At 41.1% G+C, this 17,845-nt stretch overlaps 1 protein-coding gene across 6 annotated transcripts in view; it reads left to right on the top strand.

Annotated features, from left to right (window-relative positions):
- Positions 1–17,845, top strand: part of BMPR1A (bone morphogenetic protein receptor type 1A) — a 188,147-nt gene that overhangs the window by 155,166 nt on the left and 15,136 nt on the right. For all 6 annotated transcript variants that reach the window (XM_070433202.1, XM_070433207.1, XM_070433206.1 and 3 more), the window contains 4 exons: positions 2,674–2,776; positions 3,448–3,544; positions 3,710–3,809; positions 16,469–16,613. In XM_070433202.1, coding sequence (XP_070289303.1) covers positions 2,674–2,776; positions 3,448–3,544; positions 3,710–3,809; positions 16,469–16,613 — 445 coding nt within the window. The remainder of the gene's footprint in view (positions 1–2,673; positions 2,777–3,447; positions 3,545–3,709; positions 3,810–16,468; positions 16,614–17,845) is intronic.

The raw sequence follows: 17,845 nt of genomic DNA, 5'->3' as shown, positions 1-17,845 counted from the left end.
TTTGTTTCTTTGTCTCCTCATTTTGGGTGCCAGTCTCTATGCAGTCTCCACTTTCTGTCCTTGGTTATCAGGGTTCTCTCCAGCAGGTCTTCAGATTATTCAGGAAGTTTTTCTGTATTATAGTTATAATTCCAGTTTGGTCCTGGGAGCGTGTCCTTGCGGCATCTACTTACTCTGCCGCCATTTTTCAAAATTGTGTTTCTATCTGTTGTTGTTTTTTTAATTGATTTTCAGGTTCCAGATAATGTGTCCTCCTTTTGCAAGTCTCTTTCCTGTTGCCGCCTCAGGGCTGCTATATTGATGAATTTGTTGAGTAAGAATGAACCTACAGAGAATTTTTATAAGAGTGTATTTGAGCCCAACAAATGACATGTTGGGAAACAAGATCTCAAATGCTCCGTGATGGTTACTTCCTTAGAGTAACATTGTAATATAGCTTTTTAAACGAGATAAGAAGAATGTGATTTTTATTTAACCTTTTGAGTTTATTTAGTGATCTTTTTATCATAAAATTGATTCTCATAGAAAACATTGAGATTATAAAAAAACAATAACAAACAGAAAACAAAACACATGAAAATTCCACCAAAACCTTGTATTCTAAATTGGCTGAAATATTTTACAGATATGTAAGAATGATATTGTGGGTGTTAAGCCAACTCCCCAAACCAATCTGATTTATGTAGGCATTTTCGTTTTCCTGCTTAGTTTTATGTTAGCTATTCAGCACACTATACATGACCATGTAATTCTCTTCCTACATTCGAAGAATTGTTTCACTAGCCTAAAAAGAATTCCCTTAACAACTCAATCTAGTCAATTAATTGTCTCCTTTTTATGTCTTATTTTGTACTTTTCTGATAATTGGCTGCTCTTTGAATGTGACCAGATATAAAGCATAAATGTTTACAGTAAAATCTTGAAATTATATGATGGTTCTTCACATCATAAATTCGTTGTTTGTCCTCTGGTGGTGGTTGACTGTATTGTGACAGGCTGGGTGATCTGTGTCATAGGGGATTGCTCTCCACTATGTCACCACATGGCTTCTTGCCAGACTTCTTGTCCGTAGTGCCTGCCTAATGTGTGAGGGTATTTGTTAGTGGCTGAGTAACCCAGAGTGAAACCAAGTCATCGATTTTATCAGAATTTCATCCCTCACTTCACATTTTCTCCTTACAGAAAATGAAAATTCTGCAAGATTCTTTTTTATGTTATTGTTAATTCTCACCCAGAGATATTTTTTCCATTGATTTGTAGAGAGAGTGGAACGGAAGAGGAGAGACAGAGTGAGAGAAACATCAATGTGAGAGACACATAGGTTGGTTGCTTCCCGCACACGCCCCAACGGGCTGGGGATTGAGCCTGCAACCGAGTTATGAGAATGAATCCCGTGACCCTTTAGTCTGAAGTCCAACGCTCTAACCAGTGAGCCAAACCAGCTAGGACTCTGCAAGATTATTTTATTTATTTTTTTAAATATATTTTACTGATTTCAGAGAGGAAAGGAGAGGGAGAGAGATAGAAGCATCAATGATGAGAGAGAATAATTGATTGGCTGCATTCTGCACACCCTTCCCCCCAGTGGGGATCGAGCCTGCAATCTGGACATATGCCCTCACCGGAAATTGAACCATAACCTCCTGGTTCATAGGTCGACGCTCAACCACTGAGCCACGCCAGCCGGGCATCTGCAAGATTCTTTTAAGTAGAAGCAATACACTTCCTGATAGGGACAATAAGTATAGGAGCACACAAAAAGCTTTTAGTTTTTCTTCTATCAATTAAAGTGTAAATGAACATATTAGGGCTCCAGCATATATTATTAAAATGATAAATTTTATTAAAGACAAATACATTTATGTAAATTTCTTGAAAACTCAGCTATTCAAAAGTTCTCCCCATTTTTTTTTAAATCCTCACTAGAAGATATTTTTCCATTGCTTTTCAGAGAGTGGAAGGGGGAGAGTAAGGAAGGGAAAGAGAGAGAGACAGCGATAGAGACATCGATGTGAGAGAGACACATCAACTGGTTGCCTCCTGCATGCGCCCCATTGGGGCAGGAAGTGAACCTGAAACCCGGGTATATGCCCTTGACCGGGAATTGAACCCGCAACCCCGAGCCATACCAGTCAGGGCAAAAGTTCTCCCTTTTTATGTTCAGTATAACGTGCCTCTCAGGATCATAGTCTATTCTCAAATACACTTGGTTATTGAGTCTGTTTTCATGTCATAGGAAAGTTTGTTTTTACTTATTGTTGTGTACAGTATGTGAACGTTGGAAAATTTTATGGGTTAAAAAAAGTTGTTTTTAAGTATATTTTTAAAAATTATGATGGTTTACTTTATCAAATTTTACAGATCAGCTCTCTGTACTCACATCACTCTATTAGCAAAGAGAAGTTCCATAATGATGCCTATGTGGAGCACTTGTTTAAAAAGTGCACCTTTTCTACTTGACATAGGCTCTTATTGGACCTTTAGGTTTTAGTTCAAATGCGGTAACTTTCATTTGCCTTAAAGCCCTTCTTGTTTGCCAATAAATCCCAACAAGGTACTCAAGGCTGTCAGTAGCTGGTCACATTCAAGCACATATTCATTAGTACTTGCTGATACTAAGTTATGTTTTGGGGGGGTTTTCCGTTTCTTAGAGGTTTTTTTTTTTTCTTTTAGAACTAATGGGCATTGCTTTGCCATCATAGAAGAAGATGACCAGGGAGAAACCACATTAGCTTCAGGATGTATGAAATATGAAGGATCTGATTTTCAGTGCAAGGTAAGATCTCATTTGGGGCCCGTGAAATAAAGAAGGGAGGGGCCCATAGAAAGTACCAACTCCCTCAGAGAGGTGCCGTCTGCACAGTGCTTTATGTTCTTTTAGCAGATATATTTGGGAAGCTTAGCTCTTGCTGCAAGTGACATGATTGTGGTAATTGAGGTTAAAAAACTTTTAAAAAGTTTTAAATCATCCTCTTTTTAAATGAGGCTGTAAAAAAATGACACTGTCACACTTATTTGTGGATTGAAAAATTGAAAAGACTGTAAGGTGATGGGCACTAACCTTTGTATCACTCTGAGACAACTTAGAAACGGTAAGTCCTAGTGAGGAGATCTCACTGGAGTATTTTAACAGCAGCAGCGAGGGGGCCAATTAATGATTCTCTCTCATCGTTGATGTTTCTATCTCTTTCTCCCTCTTCCTTCCTCTCCAAAATCAATAAAAATATATTTTAAAAATAAAAATAAAAACCATTTACAGTCTTCACTACTATAAACTATTTTAGCACAAATTCTAATTTTTAACGATTTTTTTTTTTTTGGTACATAAAATGTTCAGGTGCTTTTCACTCACTGAATTAGAAGTTATATTTTAATAAATATTTAATATTTTTCGTTCTCAACTTAGTATATCAAATTATTTCTAATTTATCATTATTCTTCCTCTAGGATTCACCAAAAGCCCAGCTTCGCCGGACAATAGAATGTTGTCGGACCAATTTATGTAACCAGTATTTACAACCTACACTGCCCCCTGTTGTTATAGGTAAGTTGGTAAAGAAAAGCAGGATTACAATTTTCAGTAAAATATTTTCTCTGCTTTTAACAATATGCAAATTTTCTAGAATTTAACACTACAAGTGATTTTTTTCTTTTAATAAGATGTGAGAAAAAGACAATGTGTTTATTCATTGTTTGCTTTCACTGGCAGGTCCGTTTCTGGATGGCAGCATTCGATGGCTGGTGGTGCTCATTTCTATGGCTATCTGCATAATTGCTATGATCATCTTCTCCAGCTGCTTTTGTTACAAGTAAGATGATAATTATTTTGATGCAAAATATTTTGTTGAATAGTAGGTATAAATAGTTGTTCTTAAAGCCAGTGGGCAGAAATCTTCAATTGCTAACTGTAATTTAGAAGCCATTCCTTGTCTTCTCTGTTTGTCTCCTTAAATTAACTGTATAATACATTTCTTTTTTGTCGTTGTTAATCCTTACCAGAGGGCTTTCCAGAGAGAGTGAAAGCGAGAGAGGAGAGACAAAGAGAGAGAAACATCAATGTGAGAGAATCTCATCGATTGGTTGCCTCCAGCACACACTCCGAATGAGGCCAGGGATCGAGCCCACAACCAAGGTAGGTGCCCTTGACCTGAATTGAACCCGAGACCCCCAGTCCACGGGCCAGTGCTGTATCCACTGAGCCAGAGCACTTTTTTTAAGGCAAACGAGGATCTCACTACCAATCATTTAATTAGACATAACTTTATACTTGTTATGTTCATGAGTAGTTATGATTTTCTTATTTATGGAATATTCAACTTTCTTATATCTGAATGTTTAAACCCAGTTCCACGAAACCAGTGATATTATTATTCTTTAGTTATTTGGTGCTTAAGAATTGTTTTACTCAGTCATGATTTCAAAAGAAGTTGCTAAAAGAGAAGAGTAATAACAGGAAGGCATGAACTTCAAAAATGAAACATTATCTTACTGACATATAAATTCAGAGGGATTAGTGGAACAGGTTATTAAACCCATAAATAGATACAAGTATATAAGGAAATTTAGTATAAAGGCAACATTTCGGATCGTTAAGGAAAAGATGGATTAATAAGTAGACTTGGGAGTAGGTAGCTATGTTGGGGGGAAAGTGAAGTTGAATCATTTCCCTACATGGAAATAAATTTTAATTAGATTGGAGCTAGATATATACAAATGAAATGATTAAAGTAAGAGGACAAACCATGGAGGAATTTTAAAAAATAATCTCAGAGGTTGAAGACCTTTGTGAGTCTGACACAAAATGAAGAAACAAACAATAAAATCCTTAGGCCATGGCAGGGGAGCTCAGTTGGTTAGAGCATCGTCCAGTCTCAATACACCAAGGTTGGGGGCACATACAAAAATCAACCAATGAATGCATAAATAAGTGGAACAACAAATCGATGTCTCTCTCTCTCCCTCCCTCTCTCCCCCTTCCTTCCCCTTCCACTCTCTGTAATATCAGTAAATTTAAAAAAAATTTAAGACCTTAAAATTAAAAAAGAAAATATTGATGGTGTCAACTACCCAAAAATAAAACTTTATTATGTGGCAGAAATCACCATAAACGATCAGAAGACGACTATCAGTGAAAAACATTGGCAGCTCATATTTCAAAGAATGGATTTCTCAGATATAAAGAACTTCTATAAGTCAGAAAGAAAAAACATCTAGCAAGTCCTTGGGAAAATAGGCCACAAAGATGGACATGATTTATCCAAAAAGAAATACATGTGGCTCTTAAAATTAAAAGATGACTGAAGAATGCCCATAATATGAAAAATATAAATTAAAATCATACTGAGATTGTTTTTCACCTATTATACTGGCAAGGATTTAAACGTTTGCTAGTCGGTCTTTGAGATAAGCGGCAGCTTGGGCCTACTACTTACTTACTTTTGCTCCCCCGACCCAACAGCAATAGCTTTTAACTTCTTTGTCCAACTAGTACAAGGAGCACGGGAAGTAACAGCAAAATCTTTGGGACCTATGAAACGTGGATGAATAGTGACTGCAGACATAAAATATTGTAATCCCAGGCTAGAAATTGATAGCCAGGAAGCAGCCAGTTTATACTATAGAATTCCCCAAGAAGCTCAGGAATTGGTAGTCCCAATTACCTGGCAGTGAAGCAGAGTGGCAGTAAAACCAAGAAAATTACTTAAAAGTCATTTTAGAAAGTCAGGGGCTGTGTTGGCTATCTAATACTGCATGAAGAAATCACTCCTAGCCCTAGCTGATTTGGCTCAGTAGATAGAGCATCAAACCATGGACTGAAGAGTCCTGGGTTCATTTCTGGTTAAGGTATACATATACCTCCGTTGCAGACTCAATCCCGGCCCTGGTTGGGGTGTGTGCAGGAGGCAACCAATGGATGTCTCTCACATCGATGTTTTTCTGTCTGTCTGTCTGTCTGTCTCTCAGTCTCCCCCCCTCCCTTCTACTCTCTAAGAATCAATGGGAAAATATCCTCCCGTGAGGATCAACAACAAAAGCAATCACTCCTAAACTTGTTGGCTCAAAACAGCAGTTATTATCCCTCACTGTTTCTGTGGGTCAGGAATTGTGTGACTTATCTGGTTGGTTCAGGATCCCACCTGAAGGCTGGGCTGGAGCTGGTAGAGCACCTCCCAAGGTAGCTCACCTTCAAGGCACAGAAGTTGGCGGGCGACCTTGTTCCTCTCTGGGAGCCTCTGCACAGAACTCGCAGCTGCCTCAGAGGCCTGCCTCCCTGCAGAGGGAGTGACCTGAGACCATGGAGGAAGGCAGTGCTGTTCATGATACAGACCAGCGATTTTCCACGGGGCGCCGCAAGAATGTTTAAAACGCAGTACCTGACCATTTAGTCAGGCAAGGACCTCTTTTCTCTTAAGTTGTCAAATTGGAAATTGACAGCAGCCAACACAACAATAGCCATTTGGTGTGAATGAATCAGACTTATTGTTCCGAGCCAGCTCAGCCAAGGGTTCGAAAGCCTGAGTGAGGGTGGCAAATGGATGAAGAAATGACAAAGAGAGTAAGCTGGGTCTAGGTCAGTGATGGTGAACCTATGACACGTGTGTCAGAGGTGACACGCGAACTCATTTTTTTGGTTGATTTTTCTTTGTTAAATGGCATTTAAATATATAAAATAAATATCAAAAATATGTCTTTGTTTTACTATGGTTGCAAATATAAAAAAAATTTTATGTGACACGGCACCAGAGTTAAGTTAGGATTTTTCAAAATGCTGACACGCCGGGCTCAAAAGGTTCGCCATCACTGGTCTAGGTGGATCTTCGTGTGCCTGGCTGAGGCCACAGAGAGAGATCCAGAGGCAAGCTGAGCCTTTATTTTATAGCCAGAGATAAAGATTAACAAGGTAGTGATCACCATAGTTACAATGTTGTTGTAAGTTTCACCTGTTTTGGCAGCCCATTAGCTTCCCAGATAAGATCTAGGGAGCGTCATAAGGTCAAGCCTAATTATGCTAAGAGGACTGTGCCCACTTAGCTGGGACTTGTTTGTGGCTTTGCCAACAGGTCAGTCAAAGGCTTAACCCTATTGCCACGCCCTACAACTTCTATCAAATTTTTTTTTCATATCAGCAAAAAATGTAACATTTTTTGGTGTGCCACAGAATTTTAGTAATTAGTTTATGCGCCATGAGATGGAAACGGTTGGAAATCGCTGGTCTTGACGCAGAAGTCCATCCTCACTTCTGCCATGTCCTGCTGGTCCCTGGGCCAGGCCTGTGCACTGTGGAGGGAAGTCAGCATGGCATGCGTCCCGGGTGAGGATCTTCACAGGCCTCAGACATCGAGCTCCCTGCTCCTGTTCTGAATAACTCGTGACTTCCCCTACCATTTCCCCAACAGAAGGCTAGAAGTGTGTTCTCCGAAAGAACAAAAGTAAGCTTCTCAACTGTGGGACCCTGCTATGGGGGGTGAGGTATTATAGTGAAAACACGGAGGTCATGTGAACATTTTGTGCTGATTAGTGGGCCCTCAACCCTCCCAGAACCCCATCACCAGGCTTGTTCCCGCAAGACAACAGATGGGAAGATTCTTCTCAGGGAAATCCATGTAGCCCAGGAGAAAACCTAGCCATGCTGACATGAGCGTCCCATGAAGTGGCCAGGGCAGGTGACCATCCAGGGAGGCCTGTGGTCAGTGAGGCCCTCACACTAAGCTGCCCCTTGGGCAGTGAAGGACTTTGGTCCCTGAGAACCAGGGAACAAGCGAGGTGAGTGATGGTTGCCCGGCGTCCGGCATGAGAGCTCTGGCTGTAGGACACGGGAGAAGCCCTAGCAGCCCTGCATTCTGGATGGAGGGATAGCAGAGGTGGGTAGCACAGCTTGGAGCTCACAGCACAGAGCTGGAGAGGAGAGCCTTGCAGAGAGGCTGGAGATCCGCAGAAGGTTCCTGTCAAGTATGCAGCCGAGTCTTCATCAGCGAGTACGGATGAGGAAACGATGCAAGGCTGGGAGTCGGGTCTGTCCCACCAGCTCTGAGGCTTGAAAACCCACAATTCCCCAGGCACTGGTTCGAGTCCTGAGAGGGTCTGGCCTCAGTATTGGGGAGTAAGTAGACCTACACTGAACATGGCTCTGGTCCTACCTCAGAAACAAGACCCCAAAGGATCGGGCCTTTTTCAGATAGCTACGTTCTCAAATGAAGCCCAAGAGCATGTGCACAGTTACAGAAATGGCCAGCACCCAACAAGTAAAACCCAGTATCTGCTACTCAATCAAAGATGGCCAGGCATGCAAAAAGCGGGGAATACAACCTAGAATGAGAGGACATTAGCAGTCAGTACCACTGACCCAAAGTTTAGGATTAGCAGACAAGGGCATTAAAACAGTTATTATAATTACATTTAGAGACATAAAAGATATTTTAAAAGATCCAACTCAAACTTCAGGAAATGAACTCTATTATAGTACCTGGGATGAATTGTATACTGGGTGAGATTAATGGCAATGAGCATGAAGACAACAATAGAAATTAACAAACATTTCAAAAGAACTCCAGCCCTGACCTGTGTGGCTCAGTGGATAGAGCCTTGGCCCACAGACAGAAGGGTCCCGGGATCGATTCCAGTCAAAGGCACGTACCTCAGTCGCAGGCTCGATCCCTGGCCCTGGTCAGCCTATGTGCGGGAGACAACCAATCCATGTGTCTCTCTCACATCGATGTTTCCCTCTGTGTTTGTCCCCCTCCCTTATACTCTCTCTAAAAATCAATGGAAAAATATTATTGGGTGAGGATTAAGAACAACAACAAAAAAAAAACTTAAAAAACTAAGTACTATTGAGCTGTGGCACTTCAAACCGGCATGTGTGTGTGTGTGTGTGTTGTACAACACACACACACACACACACACTGTTCCTTTAGGTTCCCTTTATAGTTTTAAACTATTACAGAGAATCTCATGACTGCTCTGTGTGTTTAACTTTTGAATTTTTTTTTAATTGTATTTTATTGATTTTTTACAGAGAAGAAGGGAGAGGGATAGAGAGTTAGAAACATCGATGAGAGAGAAACATCGATCAGCTGCCTCCTGCACGCTCCCTACTGGGGATGTGCCCGCAACCAAGGTACATGCCCTTGACCGGAATCGAACCTGGGACCCTTGAGTCCGCAGGCTGACGCTCTATCCACTGAGCCAAATCGGTTAGGGCTAACTTTTGAATTTTATGTACTAGATTTATTTACTTGAAGACCAATTATTGAGTAGAGGTTAGTAATTTAATGAATCATTTACATTTAGCTCAATTTTAACAAGACACAAATTTCTATCTATAGCAAGCCATAAAAGATTAAAGTTAAAGAGGGGTATATATTACTACATGTTGATATTACTCGTTTATATATTTCATTAATATTTTCTTTTTTTTTTCTGATGACTCTTGTTCCAATCCAGAAAAATTTACAAATTTATTCTTCTTGAATCTGACTTACATTCATGATAATATAGTCCTCAAAATCAGTACCTTTTCCAGAACCTCCTCTCTAGCTGTCACCTCCTTTCATTCTGGAGTAGCTCTCATTTCTGTTCCATCTGGCAGCTCTTTGTACTTTCCTCTGACGTGGAATTCCTATCATTTTTTTGTAAGCAATTTCTTTTACCTTAAAAAACTGGGTAGAGCCCATGATCCACACCTAAAGCATTTACTACATCCACCTAACATTTTCTCATTTGCTTACTTGTTTATAATCATTTGCCTAAAGTCTGCCTTTCCCATTGGACAGGAACCTCAGTGATAGCAGAGGTTAACTTGTTCATTGACAGTGATGATGGCTAGCTGATAAATGACCACTTTTCTGTTTAAGTATTAAGAATGAACTAGTGGCTCTGGCCTGTGTGGCTCATTTGAAGTGATAATAAATACTTGAAGTGGTTGAGTGTCGACCCATGCACCCAGATGTCGCCGGTTCAATTCCCAATCATGGCACATGCCCGGTTGCAGGCTCGATTTCCAATGTGGGGTGTGCAGGAAGCAGCCAGTCAATGATTCTCTCTCATCTTTGATGTTTCTATCTCTCTGTCTCTCCCTTCCTCTCTCAAATCAACAAAAATATATTAAAAATAATAATAATGAACATGATGAATTGGTGTGTCCTCTATCTTTGGCACACAGTAGAAGCTCATTAAGTTTTGCTGATGATCATCAACCTCCCCTTGACCCAGAATGTGTGCTTAGCAGCAGTATCACAGATTAATTTATCAGATACAAAGTCCACTCCAGCTTTATAATAGGCCCAACATGCTTACTGCCATTAGAGGATATCTCAGTCCCACTCAGTTCAGTATGAAAAAATGCATGATTTTGAAACTAAAGTAATTACAAAAAATATTTCTAAGTAATGTTCCATATAATAAAAAAGATGATAAACATTTATTGTGTACCTAAAAAAGGAGCTGCAAATCAGCTTTAAAGTGATAAAAATTAAGAAAAAAAGACCTTTATATTCGTGTTCGTTTTTATCATTTTCAGCACCCTCCATTTATTTGTTTAGTTCCAAGTTTTAGGTCCAAGTTTTCATTTGGTGTACTCCTTCTGTCTGAAGAACTTCCTCTTAATTTCTTGCATGTAGGTCTACTGGCCACTGGAATTCCTTATCCTCTGGTTTACATGGTTTCTTTCATAATTCTTATCTTTGGTCCACTCTATGTAATTTTTTTTCATGGTTTCTTCTAAGGTTTTTTCCTTCTCTTTGGTTTTAAACAATTTGACTACAGTATATTAAGGATATGTGTGTTTCTTTTTTGGTATTTACTCTCATTTGAGACTCACTGAGCTTATTGAATGTATGGCTTGATGTCTTTCATTATTTTGCAAAATTGCTATCTGTTATCACTTCAAATACTTTGTTCCTTTAGCTGTCTCTTCTTTTGAGACTCTGGTTACACATATTTTAGATTACTTGATATTATCCCACAGCTCTTTTATTCTGTATTGAGTTTTTCTCATTCTTATTCCTCTTTGGGTTTTTTTTATTTCAGGTAATTCCTGTTCTGTTTTCAAGTTAGCTAGTTTTTATTTTCCTCAACTGTGTCCATTCTCTGACGAGTCTGTCACAGGAATTCTTCATCTTTGACATTATGTTTTATTTCTAGCCATTCCATTTGACTCTATCCATTTCTCTGCTGAAAATTCCCATCTTTTGAAAAGGCTTGTCCCCTTTTTCTGCTAGGCGCTTTGCCATTTTAATTGTGGTTATTTTAAGGAACCTGTTCAACGTGAGTCATCTCAGGCTGGTCCTATTTATTGATGGCCTTGCCTCCTGACAGTGGTCTGCTTTTCCTTGCTTCATAACTTTTGATTGAATGTTGTCCATCATGTTTAGAATAATAGACTGAGATTTAAAATACACACACACCTAAAAACGGGCATGCCTCTTCTTTTGACATGAGTGTTTTGGGTTGTGAGTCAGTTGGTTAAGAGGTAAATAGGCCTTAGGCTTTTGTCTAATGTTTGGGCCTCTGCCTTCAGTGCATCACAGGTTTCACACGCCCTTGGGGCAGACGGTCTGATGTTATGTTCTGCTTGGGGCCAGGGTTTGAGTGCAGGGGCTTTTCTCTGTTTCTGCTAACCCACTCTGCCTTTGCTGCACACCTGCCCACAGCAAGGCTCTCTCTCATCCTTTAGCTCTCAGAGTCGCCTGCTGTTCCTCATGGTGTGGGGCACGGGTGGAAAGGGGCGGAGGGAATGCCTGGCCCTCAGGGCAGGCTTCTGTGTTGCTAGACCTTAAGGAGATGTTCTTAGAGTTCTGACCTTTCCTCAGCATCAGTGGCTCTTTGTCTGGTGGGAGCAGGGAAATGTATCCTACACATTTCCTAGAGGCAGCGGGGTTTGCTTCTACTCTTTCCCAAAATTAGTGGATCTTGGCCTGTGTCCTAAAGGTGGAGTGGGGGGAGGGTTTGCAGGAAAGCAAAAAATAACCGTGGTATACAGTGAGATCCATGTGTGGACAGAGTTTACCTAGTCCTCGATATGGAGACATTGAATGCTGACCTGAACAAGTACTGTGCTTATGACCATTTTTGGGAGGATCTAAGGATAAAAGTATTTCTGTTTGTGGAAGGGCTGGGGGTATTAAATGTTGAGTTAAATCCTCATCTTCTTCAGTTTGAAGTCAGTAGTTAAAGCCTAAGACTGAAAAACAGAAAATGTCAGCATAAGCATGTTATTTAGAAACTAGTGGCCTGGTGCACGAAATTCGTGCACATTAAAAGGGAATTAATTAGAGGAAATATCTTAATATTTCTATTTGCCCTTTCTCTATAATAGAAGTGTCAGAGATAAAAGAAAATTAATAAAATGTATATGAAAATCTCCCTCCTGTTAGAGTCTGGAGCTCACCACAGGACCTAGAGTCAAGTCCCCGCCCACCACCTGCATGAGCTTCGAAAACACAGGAGACCCAGACCTGGCTGGCCCCACCCCAGTCAAGCCACTCCAGGCAGGGAGCGCAGTCTCAGGTCCCCCAGCCCAGTGCCAGGTGGGGGGCACAGCCTCAGGTCCCTCAACCCAGCACCGGGTGGGAGGCACAGCCTCAGGTCCCCTGTCAAGCCCCGCTGGGCAGGGGGCGCAGCCTGAGGTTCCTCAACCCAGCACCAGGTGGGGGGCACAACCTGAGGTCTCCCGGCCCGGTGCTGGGGCGTGGGGCGCAGCCTGAGGTCTCCCGGCCCAGCACTGGGGCATGGGGCGCAGCCTGAGGTCTCCCGGCCCAGCACTGGGGCGTGGGGCGCAGCCTGAGGTCTCCCGGCCCAGCGCTGGGGTGAGGGGCGCAGCCTGAGGTCTCCCGGCCCAGCACTGGGGCGGGGGGCACAGCCTGAGGTCCCCCGGCCCGGCGCTGGGGCGGGGGGCGCAGCCTGAGGTCCCCCGGCCCGGCGCTGGGGCGGGGGGCACAGCCTGAGGTCTCCCGGCCCGGTGCTGGGGCGAGGGGCGCAGCCTGAGGTCTCCTGGCCCAGCACTGGGGCGTGGGGCGCAGCCTGAGGTCCCCCGGCCCGGCGCTGGGGCGTGGGGCGCAGCCTGAGGTCTCCCGGCCCAGCGCTGGGGCGGGGGGCGCAGCCTGAGGTCTCCCAGCCTGGAGCCTGGGCGGGGGGCACAGCCTGAGGTCTCCCGGCCTGGTGCTGGGATGGGGGACTCGGCCTATGGTCCCCCGTCAAGCCCTGTCGGGTGAGGGGCATGGCCTGAGGTTCCCCATCAAGCCCCGCCGGGCGGGGGGCGTGGCCTGAGGTCCCTCGCCCCGGCCAGGCGCCATGCAGCCTCAGGTCCCTGCTCTCTGGTCATGACATTACGGTGTCCAGGCTAATTTGCATATTCCTCTATTATATAGATAGAAAGATAGATAATGAGGTAAATGTGGAGCAAATCAGCTTAGAAAAGTTGAAAATGTTTGATTTCCAGAAGTGCAGAATGGATGGGAAAGATTGAGATGAGATGGGTAGGAACTGTTGTTTGGTTACTAAGCCACAGAGAACTGCAGTGAGTCCTCACGTAATGTCCATAGGTTCTGTGACTTGTACGTGAAACAAAGTATAATTAAATCAGCTTTACCAAAGACTAATTGATATAAAAAAGAGTTAAGTTCCTGTGGCATCTCATCAATGCTACAATGAAACGTTATTTGAGGACCTGCTATATATAACTTAAAAATAGACAAATACAGAAAGAACTTTGATAAAATTAAGAACAATGTTCTAAAAGTTTTACAACAAGGGTGTGGATGAGAGTGTGCGGAAATGGGCACTTTCATACAGTGGTGGAGAGATAATAACTGGTGTAGCCTTCAAGTCAGTAGAGCATTCCATCAAAATTCCAAATTCAGTTCTAACTTGTACTGCAGATATGCCGGAAATGTTTCTCATTTCAGCTATGTGTGGAGTCTTTGCTTATGAGACGCACCTGGCAATTAAACCCCAAGATTGTTAGCTCCTCTAATTCAAACAGCTGAGGGACAAGATAAGCTATAAACAATCTAAATGTTACCAGTAAGGGAATGGTTAACAGCCATATGATGAAATACTGTTTAGCCATTAAAGAAAACAGAGGCCATTTATGCATTGCTATGGAATGACCCCTCAGAGAGAAAGCTAAGTGAGAAAGCAGGATGTGGTATACTACCATTTCTGGAAGGAAAAAGAGAAAGGGGCATGAGCCCCAATGTGTGTGTTTTTGTTTGAGTATCATGTCTCCAGAAGGTCATCTAAGACACTGGAACTAGTTCTAGTTCTAGGTCCTTCTCGGAAATGAAGCCGGGGGCCTAGGGATGGTGGGAGGAAGCTTTCTCACTGTGCACCCTTTTGTGCCTTTTGAATTTTAAACCATTTGAGTCAGTTACCCACATTAAGTTATAAATATAAAATTATAAAAATGGTTAAATATGTTCATATGGTAAATAATTTAATTTGATTTATTCTCAGATTTTTGTTCTGTACTGTAAGTTCCAAATGGATTAAAGGACTAGTGAGAGAATCTCAATTTTTAAACCTTGAAAATGTATTTATGACATTAGGGGTTGGGAAGGTTGTCTTAAATAGGACACAAAAGCATATATCAAAAAAGAGGAAAGTTTGATGAATTTAATTTGACAGCATTAAAATTAAAAACTGACATAAAACACCATAAATGGAATGATATGACAATGTCAACCGAGAGAAAATTGTTATAACACATAATTATCAAAGATTTAGTATCCAGATTATGTAAAGAACTATGAATTAATCAGAAAAAAAAACAGATAAATCACCCCGATTGAATAATGTGCATAAACCATGAATAGGCAGTTCAGTGAAAAACAGAATTCCAGCCTCCCTCATAATCAAACAAAAACAAGATACTGTTTGTTTTATAGCCCTCAGGTTGGCGAAAGCAGTTCCGGTTTAGGGTGGAACGTGGGTGGTGGGCTTTGGGAGATGGCACGCTTGATGGAAGTACAAAGGAAAGCAATTTGGTGGGTGTCGGTAAAACTGAAAGTATGGTATGTGTCCCTTCAAGAAATGTTATGCATCTGCACAAGAGACAGGCCCAGGAATGGTTTTTACAGCCCTGTTTATATTAACAAACTTTTGGAAATAACTAAAATATGGCAGCAGAGTAAGTTGTAGCAAATTCATAAGCGGATTACTAAGTGCCCTTTAAATTATTTCCCTGTCAGAATAGTAATGACTAAGACCGTGCATTTCTGATTTGGCCTCTGGGTTTAGATCCTAGCTTCTCCTCTTGGCCAGCTGTGCCACTCGGCAGATGAGCCTGGGGGCCACTGGTCGCTCATTGTAAAATGGGAATGTAGTGCCTACCTCTTAGGAGTTTTGTAAAGATGAAGTGAGTCACAGAATAATGCCTGACACACGGCTTCAAAAAAATGAGCTGTTTTTTTAATAAGTATCAACATGAATAAATATGTAAAACATGAAGGTTGTTTTGTTTTTTCACTCAAAAGCAAGGTGTAAATTATTACTACAACATGCCATGTATGTAAATTTGTATCCAGAGAAACAATATTGTTTATGAATACATACAGTTATGGTAAAAGTATAACTACATTATTGGAAAGATACGATCACTTCTAGGATAGAACTTGTTAGGAGTACAGGAGGGCAGTGGAGTTACCAGAGAAATGGTTGGAGCTTCAGATATTCCTAATGTTTATTTCTTTTCAATATATCTAAAATAATTATAGTATTTAATATTTATTAAATGTAAGTGGTATACACAGTGTCAAATCTCTACCTTCCTATATGTTTGAAATATTTCATAATTTGAAATTTTAAAAAGAGAAGCCTTCAAAAATATCAGAGTGAATGAAGAGGACTTGTTTGATTTCTTTTCCATACACTTCTTTTTCCTTTTTAAAAAAATGAAAATATATTTATTGTTCATTTTGATACATAAATGAACTAGTATACTTACAAATTCAAATGAAAATACTTGTGTAAAGTAGAAAGTTTATATTCCTACATCCCCAGAAGGCAGACACCCCAAGTTTCCTGTGCTGAGTCATTCCTTCATGCAGCAGAGGACATCTTTCCCACAGAGATATCTGCCTTGCCTGGGGGGGAAGACAGTTGACCCACCCTATTGGAAAACACCTTGCCCTGAGGCCATTTAAAGAGATTAAAAATAACAATTCGCCTTAATTAAAATTTGCTATATATCCTTTCTGAACTTTGTAGACATATATATATCTGTAATTTAAAACTTTGTAGAGTCACATCGACATGCTATTCTTTTTATTTGGCTTTCCCACTTGTCCGAGCAGCACTCAGGTTAGAATGGCAGAGCCACTTCTGGAGGTTCTGTTGGGAGAGGCATGTTATCCTGGGCTAAAGCTAATTTTGATATGATCCTGTCTGAAGGAAGGATAATGCTGTTGACAACCTTTAAATTTTATAGTTTTAGGATTTTAATGTAGATTATTTTCTGCTTTTTGAAAAGACATTATTGCAAGAGCATCTCAAGCAGACGTCGTTACAATCGTGACTTGGAGCAGGATGAAGCGTTTATCCCCGCGGGAGAATCCCTGAAAGACCTCATTGACCAGTCGCAGAGCTCTGGCAGCGGCTCCGGGCTGCCTTTGCTGGTAAGACGGGCATCTGTGGAAGCAGAGTCCTCACTGAATAATGGGGCATGCTCACAGCAGGGTGATGGGAGTGGTCACAACAGGGTGACAGGATGATGGGCATGGTTACGATTGGTGCCTGGTCACGACAGGCTTGGGAGCATGACTACACATGTATTTTCCTTCTTAGTTAGAAAGATGGCTGCAGTAATGCGAGATGAAATTAGTCAAAAATAAGAAATATGAAACAAGGAAAATAGGCAAGTAAGGTGAGGAAAGGAAGTGTGGTCATGGAGTGGTACATAAGTGCTGGAGTTAGCTTGCAAGCTTTGCTTTAACAGCCATTCTGAAGGCGAATCAGGTGTGTGACTCCTCGACTATTCCAATTCTGAACTCAAAAGTAAGTTTCTCCCACAGACCTTCACAGAGAAGACACTTCCCACAATGCAATACCATATATGAGTAATTATAAGAGGGTTATATGTAAGGAAATACTCAAGGTTAGGGATCGAGAGGACCCTTAAGATAAACACCAGATATTCAGGTAGATATTTGTTTAATTACGCTTGTTTAAATATATTTACCTCTCACTTAACTGAACTAAATAATTTCTGTAATTGAATTGGAAAGGTAAAGTAAAATGGTCTTTATATACAGACAACATGATTGTGTAAAAAACCTCAAGGATGATACCATAAAGCTAAGACAACCAATAAGTGAGTCCATCAGAATACAAGATCATTCTACAAAAATTGCTGAATTCATGTACACTGGCAAAAAAAACAGTTAGGAATTAAAATTATAAGAGCTGTATCACTAGAAGTAGCATTAAAAAAGTTAAATATTTTGCAAAAAGCTTACCAAAATTGCCGAAACCGGTTTGGCTCAGTGGATAGAGCGTCGGCCTGCAGACTAAAAGGTCCCAGGTTCGATTCCGGTCAAGGGCATGTACCTGGGTTGTGGGCACATCCCCATTAGGAGATGTGCAGGAGGCAGCTGATCAATGTTTCTCTCTCATCGATGTTTCTAACTCTCTATCTCTCTCTCCCTTCCTCTCTGTAAAAAATCAATAAAATATATTTAAAAAAAAAAAAAAAAAAGCTTACCAAAATTATATAAGACCTGTACATTGAAAATTAGAAAACATTGCCAAAACAAATCAACACAGCCCTAAATAAGTGAAGATGTATATCCTGTCTGTGAGTCAGTATTAAGATGTCAGTTTTCCTAAAATTGATGAGCTGACTCTGACA

This window comes from Myotis yumanensis, unplaced genomic scaffold, assembly GCF_028538775.1.
Source record: "Myotis yumanensis isolate MYYU_CA2020_CCGP unplaced genomic scaffold, mMyoYum1.0.hap1 SCAF_13, whole genome shotgun sequence".
NCBI lineage: Eukaryota > Metazoa > Chordata > Mammalia > Chiroptera > Vespertilionidae > Myotis > Myotis yumanensis.
Note: the sequence above shows the minus strand (reverse complement) of the source record. Positions and strands in the feature narration are given on the sequence as shown.